The sequence below is a fragment of the Colobus angolensis genome, unplaced genomic scaffold, assembly GCF_000951035.1.
Source record: "Colobus angolensis palliatus isolate OR3802 unplaced genomic scaffold, Cang.pa_1.0 Scaffold1, whole genome shotgun sequence".
NCBI classification, from domain to species: domain Eukaryota; kingdom Metazoa; phylum Chordata; class Mammalia; order Primates; family Cercopithecidae; genus Colobus; species Colobus angolensis.
Window position 1 is genome coordinate 18,896,083 of NW_012110918.1, and position 19,263 is coordinate 18,915,345.

The 19,263-nt window shown below is 55.1% G+C and overlaps 2 protein-coding genes and 1 non-coding gene across 4 annotated transcripts in view; 2 read left to right on the forward strand and 1 right to left on the reverse strand.

Annotated features, from left to right (window-relative positions):
* NARF (nuclear prelamin A recognition factor) overlaps nucleotides 1-10,353 on the forward strand; it is a 39,609-nt gene extending 29,256 nt beyond the window's left edge. For both annotated transcript variants that reach the window (XM_011928353.1, XM_011928441.1), the window contains 6 exons: nucleotides 738-856; nucleotides 3,081-3,210; nucleotides 5,832-5,895; nucleotides 6,929-7,066; nucleotides 7,603-7,760; nucleotides 10,007-10,353. In XM_011928353.1, coding sequence (XP_011783743.1) covers nucleotides 738-856; nucleotides 3,081-3,210; nucleotides 5,832-5,895; nucleotides 6,929-7,066; nucleotides 7,603-7,760; nucleotides 10,007-10,248 — 851 coding nt within the window. In that variant the 3' untranslated portion in view covers nucleotides 10,249-10,353. The remainder of the gene's footprint in view (nucleotides 1-737; nucleotides 857-3,080; nucleotides 3,211-5,831; nucleotides 5,896-6,928; nucleotides 7,067-7,602; nucleotides 7,761-10,006) is intronic.
* Nucleotides 10,354-16,619: 6,266 nt separating this feature from the next.
* TRNAM-CAU lies at nucleotides 16,620-16,691 on the reverse strand. The gene has a single exon. It is a non-coding gene; the product is annotated as a tRNA-Met (tRNA).
* A 2,029-nt stretch (nucleotides 16,692-18,720) lies between these two features.
* The window catches only part of FOXK2 (forkhead box K2), a 105,131-nt gene continuing 104,588 nt past the window's right edge, over nucleotides 18,721-19,263 (forward strand). Inside the window, exon 1 of the mRNA XM_011933409.1 lies at nucleotides 18,721-19,233. Within this exon, the coding sequence (XP_011788799.1) occupies nucleotides 18,721-19,233 (513 nt within the window). The remainder of the gene's footprint in view (nucleotides 19,234-19,263) is intronic.

The window sequence follows — 19,263 nt, forward strand, 5'->3', positions numbered from 1 at the left end:
GGCTGGAGTGCAGTGGCGCGATTGCAGCTCACTCCAACCTCCGCCTCCCGGGTTCACGCCATTCTCCTGCCTCAGCCTCCCGAGTGGCTGGGACTACAGGCGCCTGCCACCACTCCTGGCTGATTTTTAATTTTTTGTAGCGACGGGATTTCACCGTGTTAGCCAGGCTGGTCTCAATCTGCTGACTTCATGATCCGCCCGTCTCAGCCTGCCAAAGTTCTGGGATTACAGGCATGAGCCATCATGCCTGGCTAGATTTCTTATATTTTAAAAAGTGTGCAGTTGTTGGGCTGTTAATTTCTAGTCGGTAAGAGAAGTTGGGCAAGCATGTGGCTGCTCTCCCCTGAGTGGTAACTGCGTGTCCCGGCTGCAAAGACTCTGTAGCTGGCCAGGGGATTTCGCACGGTGCAGCCTGGGCCACTGCTCCTGCTGCCCTTCAGTGCTTGTTCCCCTTCACCTTTTTGGGGAACCTGTTACCCCGACTCTTACTTGTTTGTCGGCCTTGCAGGGACGCTCCCATTTCCCAGTAGCCTCCAGGCCTGCAGGTTCCCATGACCCACAGCTGGGCCACAGAGGAGGGGTTTTGGGTCCAGCACGAGCTCCTGGTAAGGCCTGGGGAAAAGGTGTCCTGACTTCACCCTGGGGCGGCAGGGACTCGAGCTCAGCGTTCCCTGGTGCGTGGCAGGAAGGTCCAGAGGAAGCAGTAAGGAGCTGACCTTGGACCCTTCTCTCCCCAGGCTGGGTCCGATATGCCGAGCGGGTGCTGGGTCGTCCCATCACTGCCCACCTCTGCACCGCCAAGTCCCCCCAGCAGGTGATGGGCTCTTTGGTGAAGGATTATTTCGCCAGACAGCAGGTAAGCTGACCTCTCTCTGGAGGGCAGGAAGGGCAAGTGAGGGAGGACCATGGCACAGGGGCCCAGGAAGGGGAGGTTCCCCATCTGTCCGGTGTGGTCACGGCCCCCCAGGTGAGCTAAAAGGAAGCTGTGGCTTCAGGAAACATGAGCAGTGCTGTGTCTCACCAACGCCCATCTCTGTTCCTCCCTTCCTTCCTCTTACAACCTCTTTCTTTCTTCTTAACCTTTTCTGTGGCATCTGGTCGTTCTCGTGGGCCCATTCGGGGTAGACATGCTGCCCACCCTGCTGAGAATGAGACCCAAGACCTTGCCCAGAGATGCTGCCTGCCTGCTGTTGGGACGCCTCACCCAAGGAGGCCTAGAATGGCCTGTGCCCAGAGGCCGAGGGCCACTATCATTTCGGGAGCCAAACCTGGCCTCTGCCCTGGCCTTTTCCCTCAGACCGTGGGCATCACATGACTTCCTTAGTCCCTTCTGTGAGATTCTGCAGGGGCCGTGATGCTGTCTTCCACTTGATGGAGTGAGTCCCGGCCTGAGGCTCCTGCATGCCCCCTGCCTCAGCCCATCATGTTCTCCCTTCCCACAGCCCTCTGTGGCCACCAGGTCCTCCCAGAACTCCCTGATGTCTCCAAGGTCACCCTCAAAGGGACCCTAATCCCGTGGTGTATTCTCCAGCCGCTGGCATGCCCCACACTGCTCTTCTCAATCAGACTTTACACCTCCCTCCAGGGGAGCAGCCATGTCCAGGCACTGTGGTAACCGGAGTAGAGGGCAACATCAGGATCTTTCAGACATTTGAAGTCAGCCTAAAAGGGCACGCATATTTGGCAGCCTTGTTATTTTAGCAATAGGCAGTGTTTTCTTTCTACCTAGTTTCTTTCTACCCATAAAGTCATAATTTGGCAAATGGTAAACATGATGTCAGACAGAGTATATGCGTTCAGTTTAGGCAAGACCAAAAAACGAGCTATGGGACTTTATGTCTGTCCCTTGCCCTGCCCCCACCTGAAGAAAGCCATGTGTTTCTAGGTCTTCCACGTGCTGCCCTCTCCCCTGGCTGGAGCCCAGAGCTATGTGTCCTCCTGTAGGTGCCATGAGGGGCAGCTGCAGAGACGCAGCCTCCAGCAGCTCCTCACCTGACCGTCTGACACAACTGCGAGCAGGGGCGGGTTTCCTCTTTTGCTCTGCCCCTGCCCTGAATGGGGCCTTTCCACCCAGACCTCACCAGAGGATCACTTGGCAACTGCTGGCTTCTGGCTTTGCCACCAGTTCAGGCCCAGCCACAGGCACCTGCTCTGTGTGGCAGGGCCCCAGGAGAAGGGTTGCTTGGGTGGGCATCGCTTGGGAAGATTCAGGAAAGCCTGTGGGTGAAGTAGCCAGCGCGCGCGCGCGCGCGCACACACACACACACACACACACACACACACACACACACACACACACACACACACACACACACACGGGCCTCCCACAATGGCTCCATGCTGGACCAGCAACGGCTCCACGCCAGCTGGACCTCTTGCCTGTTTTGTCCCATGTGCACAGGTTCAGGAGGAGATGGGCTCAGCCTTCCTGGTTCTTCCAAGAGGCTCCACTGACTGGGGTGCTTTGCAGATGGTTTGGGAGTACCACACTCAGTCCCGAGGGAGGCAGCAGACAGACATGGATGGGGTGCTGGTGCTCGGTAGAGTTGAAGAGGGGATGGGAGCCAGATGTGACTACAGCAGCTTCATCTGTGGGACCCAGCCTCAGACCCACAACAGTCCCAGCCCCAAGAAAGTGCCGCATGCGGACAGGCTCGATGGCTCACACCTGTAATCCTAGCACTTTGGAGGCCGAGGTGGGCAGATTGCCTGAGATCAGGAGTTTGAGACCAGCCTGGGCAACACGGTGAAACCCCATCTCTACTAAAGTACAAAAAATTAGCCAGGCATGACGGCATGTGCCTGTAGTCCCAGCTACTCAGGAGGCTGAGACGGGAGAATTGCGTGAACCCAGGAGGCAGAGGTTGCAATGAGCTGAGATCATGCCACTGCACTCCAGCCTGGGCAACAGAGCGAGACTCCGTCTCAAAAAAAAAAAAAAGAGAAAGTGCTCCATGCAGTGTCTGGAGGGCAACAGCAGGGGGCAGTCGGTCTCCCATCCCTCCTGTCCTGGGCACCAAGTGTAAGCTGCCATCGTCACCTCTCCACTAACCCTAAACATGGGTGCCCCTCTCCCACAGAACCTGTCTCCAGAGAAGATTTTCCACGTCATCGTGGCCCCTTGTTATGACAAGAAGCTAGAGGCTCTTCAGGAAGGCTTTCCCCCCGCTCTGCATGGCTCCCGGGGCGCTGACTGCGTGTTAACATCAGGTGAGAGGTGGGCGGGGGCGCACCTGGCCGCTGGGGGATTCTCTGACTGGCCGGTACACACCGGAGCCAGGCAGATCTGTGTCCCAGAGCCATCTCAGTGCCTGCCACTGTGGTCACTTGTCTGAAGTTACTGACAGCTGGGAGGCCAAGACAGGTGGATCACCTGAGGGCGGGAGTTCGAGACCAGCCTGACCAAAATGGAGAAACCCTGTCTCTACTAAAAATACAAAAAATTAGCCGGGCATGGTGGCACATGCCTGCAATCCCAGCTGCTCGGGAGGCTGAGGCAGGAGAATTGCTTGTACCCCGAAGGCGGAGGTTGTGGTAAGTTGAGATCACGCCATTACACTCCAGCCTGGGCAACGAGAGGAAAACTTCGTCTCAAAAAAAAAAAAAAGATAAATCAGGTCTCTGGGAGAACCACTCGGGCCATATGGTGGCCCTGGCTTTACATTACAGTCCGTTCAGTGTACTTGTCTCTTGGTAGGAAAGTTGTCTATAGCCATAGTGGGTCTCCTTCTCACAAACCAAGTCTGCACTTAAAACACAAGTGAAGTTTTTTTCATTCAGAGTAAAATGAAAAAGGCACGTTTGCTTCAGTGATGTGGCCTTTACCACTGTATTGGCCACTCCTTTCAGATGTTAAGAGCCTACAGTGAGTTCTGTGTGTGTTGTGGATGGAAGTCATTCCCTGGAATTACGTAGAACCCATTCAGAAGAATGTTGACATCAGTTGGTGGGGGAAGTTTAAGACTTTGTTAAAATTCTGGTGGAACTGTTTTCATTGGTCTCCGAAAACAGGTCCCTGCAGGTATTTAGATTAGTGGTACGTGAGGCAGAGAGGTCAGCTCTCAGGGACAATCTTTTTTTTTTTTTTTGAGACGGAGTCTCGCTCTGTCGCCCAGGCTGGAGTGCAGCGGCCGGATCTCAGCTCACTGCAAGCTCTGCCTCCCGGGTTCACGCCATTCTCCTGCCTCAGCCTCCCAAGTAGCTGGGACTACAGGCGCCCACCACCTCGCCCGGCTAGTTTTTTGTATTTTTTAGTAGAGACGGGGTTTCACCGTGTTAGCCAGGATGGTCTTGATCTCCTGACTTCACGATCCGCCCGTCTCGGCCTCCCAAAGTGCTGGGATTACAGGCTTGAGAGGGACAATCTTTAAGGATGCCAATGTCCCTCACAGTCCCCTGACTTGAAATTCTAGCACGCAGATGCCTCTGGAAAGGTCCCCACCCCACAGGCACAGGCTCCCTGTGGGGTGACGTGGCAGGGGTGTTGAAGGATGAGGGACAGAAGGGCCTCAGCACTGCCATCCTTCACTCTCAGAGGAAGGGCCCAGGGGCCATCTGCTTGTGTTGACAAAATAAAAACATGCGCACAGGCTATCAAGAACCATGTCCAGCCGTCTTTTTTCAGAGTGCAGATTTATAGGAAATTATGCTATTTTCTTACCTGTGTTTCCAGCCATCTCACAGCATCTGATGTGATGCCACAGCCAGGTTTTAGAGGCTCAGTTTTTTTCTATTAAGGGTTTTTTCAGGCATCCTCATGTAAAAGGAAATACAGAAAGAGGTTCTCACTTTCAGTTGATCTCATTGCAGAATGACCATATGTCATGTAAATGTAGCTGGGTGCAGTGGCTCAGGCCTCTAGTTCTAGCCACTCAGGAGGCTATGGCTGGAGGATCACTTGAGCCCAGGAGTTTGAGACCTCGCTGGGCAACACAGTGAGACCTTGTCTCTTTTTTTTTTTTGAGACAGAGTCTCACTCTGTTGCCCAGGCTCTGCAGTGGCTCCATCACAGTTCACTACAACCTCCGCCTCCCAGGATCAAGCGATTCTTCTCCCTCAGCCTCCCAAGTAGCTGGGATTACAGGTGCGCACCACCATGCCAGGCTAACTTTTGTATTTTTAGTAGAGAGGGGGTTTTGCCATGTTGGCCAGACTGGAGACCTTGTTTCTAAAAAAAAAAAATGGGCTGGGCACAGTGGCTCACACTTGTAATCCCAGGACTTCAGGAGGCTGAGGCAGGCTGGTCACCTGAGGTCAGGAGTTTGAGACCTGTCTGGCCAGGCGTAGTGGTGGGCACCTGTAATCCCAGCCACTCAGGAGGCTGAGGCAAGAGAATCGCTTGAACCCGGGAGGCAGAGGTTACAGTGAGCCAAGATCGCACCACTGTACTCCAGCCTGGGCAGCGGAGGTGAGACTCCATCTCAAAAAAAAAAGAAAAAAAAATGCAACCAGTATATATTTCGTCGTCCTATCTCTGTGAGCTTGTTGTAACAAAAGTTTTCTGTTTGTTTCATGCAAAGTGGACCAAAAAAGTTTACAGATTTTCCGCATGGGAAAATCATGGAGAGATTGTTTACATAAATGCCACAGTTCGAGGGCAGAAAGAGGAATGGAAAGAGGAATTCGAATTGAATTCTGCTTACATTTTATTAGTGTTTGATTTTATTGGCCTCACTTTGCCCTTTGGATGGACTCCACTCCTGCTGTCTGTGATGGAGATTTCATAGGAGGGAGGTCATCCAAGGTTACTAATGTCAAGTTTCCTGCAGGGGAAGAAAAGTTCCTGTGACCACCTGTGTCTTTTCAGTGTCTCTTACTTCGTTTGTCTGTAGGTGAAATTGCTCAAATAATGGAGCAAGGTGAACTCTCAGTGAAGGATGCTGCCGTCGACACCCTGTAAGTGGTTTATCTGGGGAGAGTCCTCTGGACGGCTGGACCTCCCGTCAGCCCTGCCAGCCACCTGACAGGCCCAGGGCTGCCCTGCTTTATGACGAGGCCATGTGAAGCACTGAGATGCAGTCCCCCAGGGCCCCACCACAACCCTCAGCCACCCTTCTAGCTGTTGAGTGGGATACCATTCACCAGGGCTGCCAGGGAGTCGGGAGGCTTGGCGAGCTTCCATGGTGCGATTGCCACCCCAAACCCTCGAGGAAGGACGAGAAGCACAAACAGCTTTGTCCTCGCCGGGGCAGGGCTGTTCGTGTGTGCACCAGCCCCCTTCATCCTGGGTGCCGTCTGTGCCTCACATTCCACGTTCCACTGTGGGGCAGTGGGGCAGCTCCCTCAGGCCCCTTTGCACCAAGAGTGGCAGGCTGGGTTCTGCTGGGGGCGGTGACCTTGATACCCAGCAAGGCCTAGGGCTCCTGCTGCACCCCAGGCACTGGGCAGAGAGCACCACAAAGGCAGCGGTGTGTGTCGTCGGCAACACTCCGCATCCCAGGTGCTGCATTCATGCCCTTTTGGGGGAAGGTGAGATAGAAGTTAAGCATCTATGGGGCCATGCGTGGTGGCTCACACCTATAATCCCAGTACTTTGGGAGACTGAGGTAGGAGGATGGCTTGAGTCCAAGAGGCTGGGGTTGTAGTGAGCTATGATTGTGCCACTGCACTCCAGCCTGGGAGACAGAAAAAGACCCTGTCTCAAAGAAAAGAAAAGGACCATAAGCATCTGGAGCACCTGCAAGAGCCTGTGCATGGGCTCGGCGTGACTGAGGAGAGTCCTCCGCCTGGCCCGAGCATCAGGCAGGCCCTCCCGAGACCCCTCAAGATGCTAGAAATGGGACTTTCACCAAAGTTTAAACATTTGTAGAGGATTTAGCTTCTTTGGTGGTGACCTTGGATTGTGATGCCCTCTGGAAGTCTGATTTCACTCTTGCTGTCACTGTACATCGGCATTCATGAAGGACTTGTTTTTTCTCTGCCTGGTGAGGTTTGGAGACTTGAAGGAGGACAAGGTGACGCGCCATGATGGAGCCAGCTCGGACGGGCACCTGGCACACATCTTCAGACATGCGGCCAAGGAGCTGTTCAACGAGGATGTCGAGGAGGTCACTTACCGAGCCCTGAGGTGTGGGGCAGCGTTCACAGCCTGTCTGTGCCTGTGCTCAGCACGTGTGCATGTGTGGATCTGTGCATGTGGCGGTTCTATGTATGGAGTTGACACCAGTCAAAATCAAAAGGGCTTTTTTGTGTTTATTTAGACCTTTTATTTTGCTGACATTCCAAACTTACATTAGAAAGTGTTCTTGGCTGGGCATGGTGGCTCACACCTGTAATCCCAGCACTTTGGGAGGCTGAGGTGGGTGGATCACAAGGTCAGGAGATCGAGACCATCCTGGCCAACACGGTGAAACCCCGTCTCTACTAAAAATACAAAAAAATTAGCCGGGTGTGGTGGCGGGCGCCTGTAGTCCCAGCTACTCGGGAGGCTGAGGCAGGAGAATGGTGTGAACCCGGGAGGTGGAAGTTGCAGTGAGCCGAGATTGCGCCACTGCACTCCAGCCTGGGCGACAGAGCGAGACTCCTGTCTCAAAAAAAAACAAGTGTTCTTAAGTCACAGATAAAGGACTTGATGGATCAAAATTCTCTGTGTTCATTTTGTAGAAACAAAGACTTCCAAGAGGTCACCCTTGAGAAGAATGGGGAGGTGGTGCTACGCTTTGCTGCGGCCTATGGCTTTCGAAACATCCAGAACATGATCCTGAAGCTTAAGAAGGGCAAGTTCCCGTACCACTTTGTGGAGGTCCTCGCCTGTGCTGGAGGTGAGGTGCCAAGAGCAGCACCTGGCTCTGTCCCCCACGGGTGCTCAGGCCACACTGGTCCTGCAGCCGCCAGAGAGACAGTGTTCTTGGCCACCCAGAGCCTCTCTCAGCCCCGAGAGCTGTGTAGGGTGTGGATGTTCCTGTGGGGCTTGTGCTGGGACATTCTGGGCTCTGTTGGTTTTGCTCTTTCCCTCACCCCGCATAGCATGTGGGCATTCTCTTGGGGACGTGCTCTCAGGAGGCCCCACATGGCACCAGGTGAGACTCAGCCCATGGCAGCTGGCTTAGAGAACAAATCACAAGAGTCGAGGCCACCCTGCCTGGGAGAAACACCCCTGCCTCCTGCCAGGTGCCAAGGATGAGCCAGCTCTGTCCTGAGTGATGGGAGAGAGCAGTGAGAGGTGGAAGTGGGAAGGGGTGTGACCCAGTCTGGGCCTGAGGAGCTCCCTTGCTGCTTGGAGGGAGGGTGGGCTCCTGTGGGCTGCGATCATCCAGGCATGTGAGGAAGGGTCCCCACCTGGGGCAGGGGGAGTGAGAGGACAAGAGGAGGCCAGGACAGGGTGGGGGTCTCTGGGAAGGATGTGCTGAGGGTGAGTGTCAGGGACGAAGGGGACCCCCTGCCCCGACCCTTGGTGGTCCATCTGCGCCCCTGGTGGGGAAATGAGGACCTTTGTGCCATTGTGAGTCGGGGGGCACCACGAGGGACTCAAGTGGAAATGCCGGGTGCAGGTCAGTGGGAGGAGTGGCTCCACTGATGTTAGATGAGTGGGACAAGGTGTGAAGCCACAGGACGGGAGGGGCCCCTGGGCAGGGCACAGACAAGGGTGCAGTTGGAGGCCCTGCCGTAGTGTCCTTCAACACAAAGGAGGGGAGGCCCCAGCCAGCACTGACAGGAGGGTGAGGGCAGAGAGGCGAGCATGTGGCCTTGGAGGCCTCACTGAGCATTCCGGGAGCACGGAAGGGTCAGTCCCACAGCTGGGCTGAGGAGCAGCCGGGAGGTGGGCCATGAAGCAGGGCCTCTGGGAGGGCCTCTGCATGCAGGCGGGTGGAGCTGGGGCCTGAGGAAGGAGAAGGTGCAAGCCAGCCCCCTGGGAAAGTGGAGGTTGGAGACCAGCTGGGGTACCACCCTGCAACCCATGGGGAGTGAAGTTTAACCAGGGAAATTTGCTCCAGATTGTTTTAAATGAACTCTTAACACTACTAAGAGTGACATCGTCTAACATGCTGGAAAGTAAGTAGCATTAATAAATAGGAGACACATTTTTACTCAGGCCAGTGTTGGGTGTGTGGGCTCATGGCTGGGCTCACAGCTCAGCTGCCTCCGGTGCGGCCTCCAGGCAGGGCCCAGCACACTACACGTGTGGTGCAGGCAGGAGTGGTTTTACTGCTTGTTCACAATCCCTGTGCTATCTTGGTTTTGCCAAATCCAAGAGAAGTTGGAAATCGGGATTTGCATACAAAGCCACCCAGTTCTAAAAGGCAACTTAGGTTTTAGGTAAAACCATTTTATGGGTGATATAAATGGGTAAGAATGAGAGGTACATGGGTCCGGGTGCGGTGGCTCACGCCTGTAATTCCAGCACTTCGGGAGGCCAAGGCAGGCGGATTACCTAAAGTCAGGAGTTCGAGACCAGCCTGGCCAACATGGTGAAACCCTGCCTCTACTAAAAATACAAAATTAGCCGGGCATGGTGGCACACACACCTGTAATCCAAGGTACTTGGGAGGCTGAGGCGGGAGAATCACTTAAGCCCAGGAGATGGAGGTTGCAGTGAGCCAAGATTAAGCCACTGCACTCTAGCCTGGCCGACAGAGAGAGAGACTGTCTCAAAAAAAAAAAAAAAAAGAGACGCACACAGGGCTATGAGTCTGGGATTAGTGTCCCTGAGGGCCTTGGGGAAGACCCTGGCCTGTGTAGCCAGCCCTAGCCCTACACCACGCAACGTTCCACGTTCCCTGCATTCCTCTCCCGCTTCCAAACTGTCTTCCCTATGAGGCAAAAGCTTCCTTAAGACTATCCTGGCTGGGTGCGGTGGCTCATGCCAGTAGTCCCAGCTTGAAGCAGAAGGATTGCCGCTTGAAGCTAGGAGTTCAAGATCAGCCTGGGCAACATAGCGAGACCCACCCCGTATCCCCCAGTCTCTACAAAAAATTTAAAAATTAGCCAGGCAAGGTGGTGTGTGCAGGAGGCTAAGGCGGAAAGATCGCCTGAGCCCAGGAGAAACGTACCTGTGTTTATCTTTCAGGATGTTTAAGTGGCAGAGGCCAAGCCCAGACTCCAGACGGACATGCGGATAAGGCCTTGCTGCGGCAGATGGAAGGCATTTACGCTGACATCCCTGTGCGGCGTGCAGAGTCCAGTGCACACGTGCAGGAGCTGTACCAGGAGTGGCTGGAGGGGATCAACTCTCCCAAAGCCCGAGAGGTGCTGCACACCACATACCAGAGCCAGGAGCGCGGCGCACACAGCCTGGACATCAAGTGGTGAAGTCAGGCCAGGGCCTTCCAGCTGCTCTTGGGGCCAGAGCCACTCTCAGTAGAGGGAGGGGCTGCCCTGAGTGGAGTATTAAAGACACTTAAGAAAACTGCTCAATGGGTTACTTTGGTTTCTCAGCGTTCCCTGCTATCCCGTTTATTGGAGGCCCCTCAGGCAGTTTCATGTGGTGCTATCTTCATAATAGGTGTGGGATTGGAACTTTTTTTTTTTTTGAGGCGGAGTCTCACTCTGTCGCCCGGGCTGGAATGCAATGGCGCAATCTCAGCTCACTGCAACCTCTGCTTCCTGGGTTCAAGCGATTTCTCCTGCCCCAGCCTTCCGAGTAGCTGGGACTACAGTCGTACACCACCGTGCCCAGCTAGTTTTTGTATTTTTAGTAGAGATGGGGTTTCACTATGTTGGCCAGGCTGGTCTTGAACTCCTGACCTCCTGATCCACCCGTCTTGGCCTCCCAAAGTGCCAGGATTGCAGGCGTGAGCCACCATGCCTGGCAGATTGGAACGTTTTTACACGAAAGGAGCACTTCCCCGATTTATCCCTCTATCCTAAGATTGTGAAAAAATCCCAAAGAGTGAGAATGGAGGCCGGGCGCGGTGGCTCAAGCCTGTAATCCCAGCACTTTGGGAGGCCGAGACGGGCGGATCACGAGGTCAGGAGATCGAGACCATCCTGGCTAACCTGGTGAAACCCCATCTCTACTAAAAAATACAAAAAAAAAAAAAAAAGTGAGAATGGAGACAGACTACTGTATTTTAAGTTTTAAAAAAAATTCCAGAAAGTGTCCTGTGACGAGCTAAGACCCCCAGAGGTTGTAACACACATGCCTCGGAGGTGATCTGATGCGGGAATGAGGGCAGAGGCGGGGCAGCTGTGCCTGTGGACTCCTGTGCCCCTGCGGTTGTTAGGGCAGGCAGTCCACAGTCCCAGATTCCTGCCCATTTTGGCTCTTTTACCCACTCATATTTTCCTTGAAAATGTTTCTGACAGAACATTAATAACTGTCAGCCTTTTAGAATCAGGGGACTCATACACAAATCTGGATTTCCAGCTTTATTAGAAAAACTAGTTTCTGACAACAGTAGGCCCCATTCCCCACAGCCAGTCACCACCCTCCTCCCATTTCTCACAGCCAGTCACCACCCTCCTGAACCATACTCAGCCCTGGGCCATTTCTCACAGCCAGTCACCACCCTCCTGGACCATACTCAGCCCTGGGCCATTCCTCACAGCCAGTCACCACCCTCCTGGACCACACTCAGGGCCCTGGAGGCCTGGCGACCCAGGCCCCAGCTCAAACTTGTACATTCAGTCTTTGAGTTAGACTTGCATTGCGGCAAGGGAAGGGCCTGACAAGGGTGGCAGACACGAGAGTGGAAAATTGAGAAGGCTGCCCACACAAGCTGGGTGGGTGCGGGCGAGCCCCAGCTCCTCAGCACTGTTGTGAGGTGGGAGTCAGGGGTAAAGGCTCTGCCCAACCCTGAGGGGTTGAGGATGCTCGGGTGGTCCAGCCTCCCTCAGAACACTTCCCCGTCACCTTTTGCAGACAGGTTTCTTCTCACACACAGCCCTGGCCCATCCACTCGCCACGAAGCCCTCTGTGCTCAGGGTGATGGAGCCCCCTCCATTCTGGCACTGCACTGCGGGCATGAGCTTGCCTTAAAAAGAAAGGAGAGGCTGGGCATGGTGGCTCTTGCTCTGTAATCCCAGCACACTGGGAGGATTGCTTGAGTCCAGGTGTTTCTACGTGGTGAGACTCTGTCTCTACAAATTTTTTTTCTTTTTTTTTTTGAGACAGAGCCTCAGTTTGTCACCCAGGCTGGAATGCAGTGGCGCGATCTCAGCTCACAGCAACCTCCACCTCCTGGGTTTAAGCGATTCTCTTGTCTCAGCCTCTGGAGCAGCTGGGCTTACAGGCGCATACCACCATGCCCGGATAATTTTTGTATTTTCAGTTGAGACGGGGTTTCGCCATGTTGATCAGGCTGGTCAAGCTGGAACTTCTGACCTCAGGTGATCTGACCACCTCAGCCTCCCAAAGTGTTGGGATTACAGGCGGGAGCCACTGCACCTGGCAAAAAAATTTTTTTAAAAAGGAGAAAGCAGTTTAACCATGAACAGTGAAACGGAGCTGGCAGACACCTGAAAATCCGCGGAACCGCGCAGCTGCACCCTAGGGCTCCTCCCAGGAGAAGAGAGATGTCAATGTGGCCGGAGGTGTCCTGAAGCACTGGGATTGGGTTAACTCAAGTGATGGCCTTCCCAGCCCTCCGTGCTGCAGAGCCACTGTAGGCTAGGCTGCCTTCATCTCACTCTGTGCTGTGCCTGTGCACCTGTCTTGTGGATAACTGCGTATATTGTGTTCCATTGCCTGTCTTGCTGGATGACTGCATATATTATGTTCAGTTGTGTATTTGTTTTGCTTTCAGTCTATATACAGTTGGGTTTCCAACCTCTGATTCTGGAATAAACAGTTGCAGCGTGTCTGAGTGAACGGTTGAGTGAGCCTAGCCACCTGCTGCCCCAGCAGGGCCACGTCATGTGGTGCGTTGCTGTCCTCACGATGGCCACGCCAGGTGGCCTCGCCTTTGCTTCCTGAGCTGCCACCTGGTGTGGAGTCAAGAGAGTCCTCTGTCTTCCTCCAGGAAGATGCTCACCAGGCCTGGAGCACCAGGAGTCGGCAGAGGGCCACCCTGTTACAGTGAAGAAATCACCTCCCGCAGTAACCACTGTACACGGCACCACAGCTGGCCTGCCGCGAAGCCAGCCCTGCAGGTCGTGTGGGGAGGCCAGGCTGAGGGACTGGGCACCAGCATGAGATGCTAGGGGTCCCCGTGCCTGCTGGTGGGTTATAGCTATGGGGACTGTGTGCATTTTCTTCTGCACAGGAGAAAAGTGGCGAGAGTTCCTTCAATATAACTGGAACGATATTAGCGGTCAGACCAAGGCGCCTAGATGTGGTGCGAGGCAGCACACTGGTTTGGGAGGATGGTGTGCCCGGCCGTGCCCGCTGGTGAGCCAGGGTGGTCCTGGCGTGAGGCAGCACACTGGTCCAGGGGGATGGTGTGCCCGGCCCATGCCCGCTAGTGAGCCAGGCTGGTCCTGGCGTGAGGAGGAGGAGGAGGACAAGATGAGCCCTGGTGGCATCCCGTGCTAGCACCACCATGTAGGAACACGGCCGTGTGTGCTCTGATGCTGCCGTGTACTGCAGGGGCCCGAACACGTCTGATCTGATAAACGTGTTGCCGTCCCAGTGAATAGATCTGCTCTTCGGTGCCTGTGGTCTGAGCAGCAGAGCCCAGATCTCTCAATTCCATTTCCACCTGTCCTGAGAGCTTATACTCATTGCAGCCAGTGTAGACTGTCCACACTGGTCCTTCCTCAGCGTTGCTGGAGTGGCAAACGGGCGCATCCACTGTGCCCACCTGTTGGTTTGCCGCTTGCCTGGGATGTGGATCTAGGGTGAACCCTTGGGTATGTGCTGGCTTTGAGGGTGTTCCATGGCCTCATCTGAGGGCCCAGAGCTGAGCAACTGAGGCATCTGGACACATGGCCTCCCACAGTCGTGTGACCTTCACGCTGAGTCTAGGCCAGAGATGTCAGAGGAGGGAACAGTGGCCCAGGCAGGGGCTGACTTGCCAAGGCCACTTCGCCTCTAGATGGGGCCTGGTGTTTATGTTTCCACTGCAAACAGAGCATCTGTCTAAAGCAGATCAACCCTCAACTCATGGTTAGGAGCCCTCAGTCCGCCGCTGCAGAGGGCGAGCTGTCGGTTTTGGGTAGAGGCCGGCTCTACTTTCTGAGCCTTGTGTTCTGAAATCAAGGAGAGCAGGTACCAGGGCTGAATGCTTCAAAGTTGAAATGCGAATTGTCCAATAGGCAAAGATTTTTATTAAGTATTCAGCTCAGTAAGAAGAGGGAGTGCTCACAGCTGCTGGCTGGAGTGCAGTTTGGCAGTAACATCCCAACTTGATAAAAGACGTATAGCGCCCATGCCTGTGGATTACACTTTGTGGATTACCTATAATCCCAGCACTTTGGGAGGCCGAGATGGGTGGATCACGAGGTCAGGAGATCGAGACCATCCTGGCTAACATGGCAAAACCCCGTCTCTACTAAAAACACGAAACATTAGCTGGGTGTGGTGGGGGGCGCCTGTAGTCCCAGCTACTCGGGAGGCTGAGGCAGGAGAATGGCATGAACCTGGGAGGCGGAGCTTGCAGTGAGCCAAGATCCTGCCACCGCACTCCAGCCTGGGCAACAGAGTGAGACTCCGTCTCAAAAAAAAAAAAAAAAAAAAAAAGGTCGTATAGCTTAGCTGTTAGGAACTTTCCCTGGAGCAGTCCACCTCACAGGTGCCCAGTGCGCAGGACCTGGAGGATGTCTGTTCTATGTCTGCATTTGCTGTTAACAAGCTGCAACAGCGAACTAAAAGCCCATCAGGTCAAGTGTCAGGACATCCAAAGCTGGGGTTCTAGGAGTGGTTAAAGTATATAATGGATGTTTACGTCCTGACATGGACTTTTTTTTTTTTTTTTTTTGAGACAGGGTCTGGCCCCGTCACCCAGGTTGGAGTACAGTGGCACCATCATGGCTCACTGCAGACTCAACCTCTCAAGACTCAATCAATCCTCCCACTTCAGCCTCCTAAGTAGTTGGGACTGCAGGCATGCGCCACTACTCCCAGCTAATTTTTTGTACTTTGTGGAGACAGGGTTTTGCCATGTTGCCCATGTTGGTCTGGAACTCCTGGACTCAAGTGATCTTCTCCCCTCAGCCTCCCAAAAGTGTTGGGATTACAGGTGTGAGCCACCACACCAGCCTGGTTTGAAATTTGATTAGAATAAGAAGGAAAACCTGGCAAGGCAGAGTGACAGACACGGCATCTGCATGGTGAGTGTGGATGAGTGGCAGTGGAATTGGGAGGAGGGAATGGAGCGGGAGCAGTGGCTGCCAACCACTGCCAACACTTTGCCTCCTCTCTGATGCCCCTAAGCCTTCCTCTCACATCGATCTTGGCAGAATCCTCCTGTTCCTCTGTCTTCGGCTTTAGCCACCATCAGGGTGTCTGTCCTGCAGTTTCCCCACTCCTTTTTGCCCTGTTATGGAAAGACCATGTAGCAGCTGGCACTCCGTCCCCACTCCAGGCCCAGAGCACAGTGTTTGCAACTGTCCTGGGCTCTGGGACCTGAGGAGTCTGTCCCTGAGCCAGTCTGGACACAGCCAGGCAGCCGCACTGGCACCAAAGTGCCATCCTCATGGGTACTGTGTCCACGTGGGATGCTGGGGCCTGGTGGTGGGATGTACGGGGAGTGAGTACTGCGGCTGCATTTCTCTCCTGTTGGAGGGAGGTTCTCACCTCCAGCTTCTGATGTCAGTGGAGCAGGAATGCCAACCCAGAGGGCCGTAACATCCCAGCCCCAGCCCCAGTCCCCCGTTTTTTTTTTTTTTTTTGAGACAGGGTCTCATTCTGTCTTTTTTTTTTTTTTTTAGTGGTGCAATCTCTGCTCACTGCAGCTTCGACCTACCAGGCTCAAGAGACCCTCCCACCTCCCAGGTAGCTGGGACCACAGGCGCATACCACCATGCCCAGCTAATTTTTGTATTTTTTGTGGAGACAGGGTTTCACCATGTTGCCCAGGCTGGTCTCCAACTCCTGACCTCAAGCGATCCACCTGTCTCAGCCTCCCAAAGTGCTGTGGTTATAGGTGTGAGCCACTGCACCTGGCCTTGATCTTCTAGCCAAAACTAGAGAGAGAGAGAGAAAGAAAGAAAGAACGTTAAAAGGGAAAGAAAAGGCAGGAACCCCTAAGCCCACACCCTCAGGAAAGGAAGGGAAGAGGATGGGGATCCAGCCAGACCCTTTTGGCAGGAGAACACTTGCTGGGTTTGGGAGGGGTCCCTGGTGAGTCGGTTGACGGCAGGAGACTCGCTGGCAGCCAGACAGGGAGAAGGGTGCCAGCCTCTGCAGGCACCTTTGGCCACGTGGAGGAGCAGACCTAAGTGTGACCAGGGAGGCTTCAAAACCTCAAAAACGCTGCAGACAAAGGATGCATGTACTGTGCCCAGACCGTGTTCTCTAAGCCACGAGCAGGTACCGATGGGGGGTCCCGGGCCAGGTGGACACACAGAGGACTGAGGAGCAGAAAACCCTTTTCTGCCCAAGCCAGGGAGTGCAGAGGGCAATACGCCCACTACTGCGGGACTAGGCTGTGAGGCAAGGTGGGCTCACATGGAGATTTGAACTCGGATTGCTGCCGCTGCCCATCCTCCGTGCGTTGACACGACCAGGGATATTACTGGGGCCTGGGGAGGAATTAGAAAGGGGCCCACAGGCTACCTAGTCAGGAAGGAAAAGAAGTCCATAGCAGAGGATGGTTTCGATCCATCGACCTCTGGGTTATGGGCCCAGCACGCTTCCGCTGCGCCACTCTGCTGGCTATGAAGGAGGAAGCTTGAGTCAGATCATGACCACACGAGTCATCTCCCTGCAGGCGGCGACCTCTACTGGCCAACAGGGGCCAACCGAGGACTGACTGGGCAAGGCACATGCTCAGCCTACTCCTCTTCTCTCAACTTCTTGTAGATAAAACTCTCTGAATTCATGTCCTTTTCTGCTGTTAAAACATTGGCTGGAGGCTGGGCACGGTGGCTCACACCTGTAATCCCAGCACTTCGGGAGGCCAAGGTAGGCAGATCACCTGAGGTCGGGAGTTCAAGACCAGCCTGACCAACATGGAGAAACCCCATCTCTACTAAAAATACAAAATTAGCTGGGTGTGGTGGCGCTCACCTGTAATCCCAGCTACTCGGGAGGCTGAGGCAGAATTGCTTGAACCCAGGAAGTGGAGGTTGTGGTGAGCCGAGATCATGCCACTGCACTCCAGCCTGGGTGACAAGAGCGAAACTGTCTCAAAAAATAATAAAATAAAATAAAATAAATAAAAAATGTTGGCTGGGCACAGTGGCTCACACTGTAATCCCAGCACTCTGGGAGGCAGGAGGATCACTTGAGCTCAGGAGTTTGAGACCAGCCTGGGCAACACAGGGAGACCCCGGCCTCTACAAAAAATACAAAAAGAAAAAATGGCCAGGGGTTGGCAGCAAGCGCCTGTAGTCCCAGCTACTGAGGAGGCTGAGGTGGGAGGATCGCTTGAGCCCAGGAAGCAGAGAGCAGAGATCGTGCCACTGCGCTCCACCCTGGGCAACAGAGCCAGACCCCGGTCTCAAAAAAAAAAAAAAAAAAGCTGAAACTCCTGGGATCCAGCTGAAAGTATGAGCCGGCACACTCAAAGGAGACAGGTGCAGCTAGTCTAATGAACTGTCTGTGAGGAGCATCTTGACACAGCCACGGTCAGCACGGAGGCCTGAGCTAACCCAGCAGCCTGGACCCTGTGAGAGCTGGAGCTAATGGGATGGGCCACCAAACAGGAGGCGTGGCTCTCCTGAGAGGAGCCATCGACCCTTGGCCAGGCAGAGAAAGAGCTGAGGAATATTCAAGCCTCTCGTCCACCCTCCAGTCCCCTTGCCAGTGCCTCCCATTGGCTGCGGCCGCGTAGCTGTCTTGCCCGCTGCCTTCCAGACGGCCTCAGGTAAGAAAGGCGGAGGTGGGCCTAGAGGACACATCCCAAAGCACTACAGGAAGCAGCTGTGGTCCTACACCTATGGCCACGTTGCCAAGAGCAGTGGAGGGAGGGGAGGCTGCAGCCAGGGAACTCTGTGATGCTGCTGGCACCCGGCAGGGCACTGGGTGCAGCCCTGGGCTCAGAACCTCCAGACTGGGGGCTGCCGATGGGGTGAGGTTCCCTGTGCTGCACCTACAGGCCTGTACTGCAAACCTTCACCTCCGCAGTCGAATGGGTGTTGTGTGAGTCTTACAAACCCAAGCACACGGATACAGGAACAGAGGTGAAAAGGTGTCGACTGGGAGAAGACAGGGAAGCTCAGGACTGTCCCGGGCTGGACCAAGCTGCTAGGCTCAAAACCAGATTGGAGGGTTGGTGCCAAAAGCTTGCAGATGAGGTGTGTAGGATGGACTTCTTGGAACAGGCCCAGAATTTGAGAAGAGATGGTCCCCACTCTTCTGGGTGTACCAGGCAATCTAAAGATGCTGGCCAGACTCTCTCCAGCCACCTTAGTGATGCTTGTTTTATGGCATCGGACCAAAATGGTCATGAGAACACGGAAGGAGGGCACGCCCAGGCTTCTTTCTTCGTCAAGCCTGCCCGGGCAAGGGCTCCTGCTAAACTGTTTTAACGACCAAGCCCACGTCGCAATACCAGTGGGGTGGGGCAGCCCGCACCTGGTGACAGGTGGCCTCTCTCATCCTCTCCTGTGGAAGGCGCAGGAGCCAGGCTGGAACAGACCCTGAGGCTGGACCTGGTCGGATCTGCGTCCCTGCAGGAACCCACTGTCGCTGCCCCTGCACGATGCCCGCCCGCCCGCCCACGGTGGCAGCAAGAGGCGATGGGCCCGTGCAGGGGGGAAACCGATTTTCCTCTCAGCTGCTCGCCCTCCGCAGGCAGCTGGCCCCAGAGAGGGGCGTCGGGCGTCCTCCTCCACACAGCCTTAGAGGGGGAGGTCGGCACCAGCGTCTTTCCCACGCTCCTGGCAGATGCGCCCGCGGCTTCTACCCGGGATGCCCGAGCGTCAGTCAGGTCAGCGTCAGCCGCGCGCGCCGGAAGCGTTTACTCGTCCCGATCCCGGGCGCGGAAGCCCGACCACAAAGCTGCGGCATCGCAGGCGCCGCCTCAGGCCCCCACCCGACTCCCCCCCGGGTTTGCGGACAGAGCTGGCGCCTCTGAAGGCGGAGGCGAGGGCCGGCTCCTGGACCGCTCTCGCCCCTCAGCGGGAGCCGCCGGCGGTCACGTGGGTGGTCACGTGCGTAGTCACGTGGGTGACCTGTCAGGTGCTCGGAGACACCTTCGCGCGCAGCCCGGGCCCTCGCGGGGCGTGCGGTCCGAGCATGCGCAGCAGGAGGTGCGGGTTGGCTCCCTCCCACCTCCGACC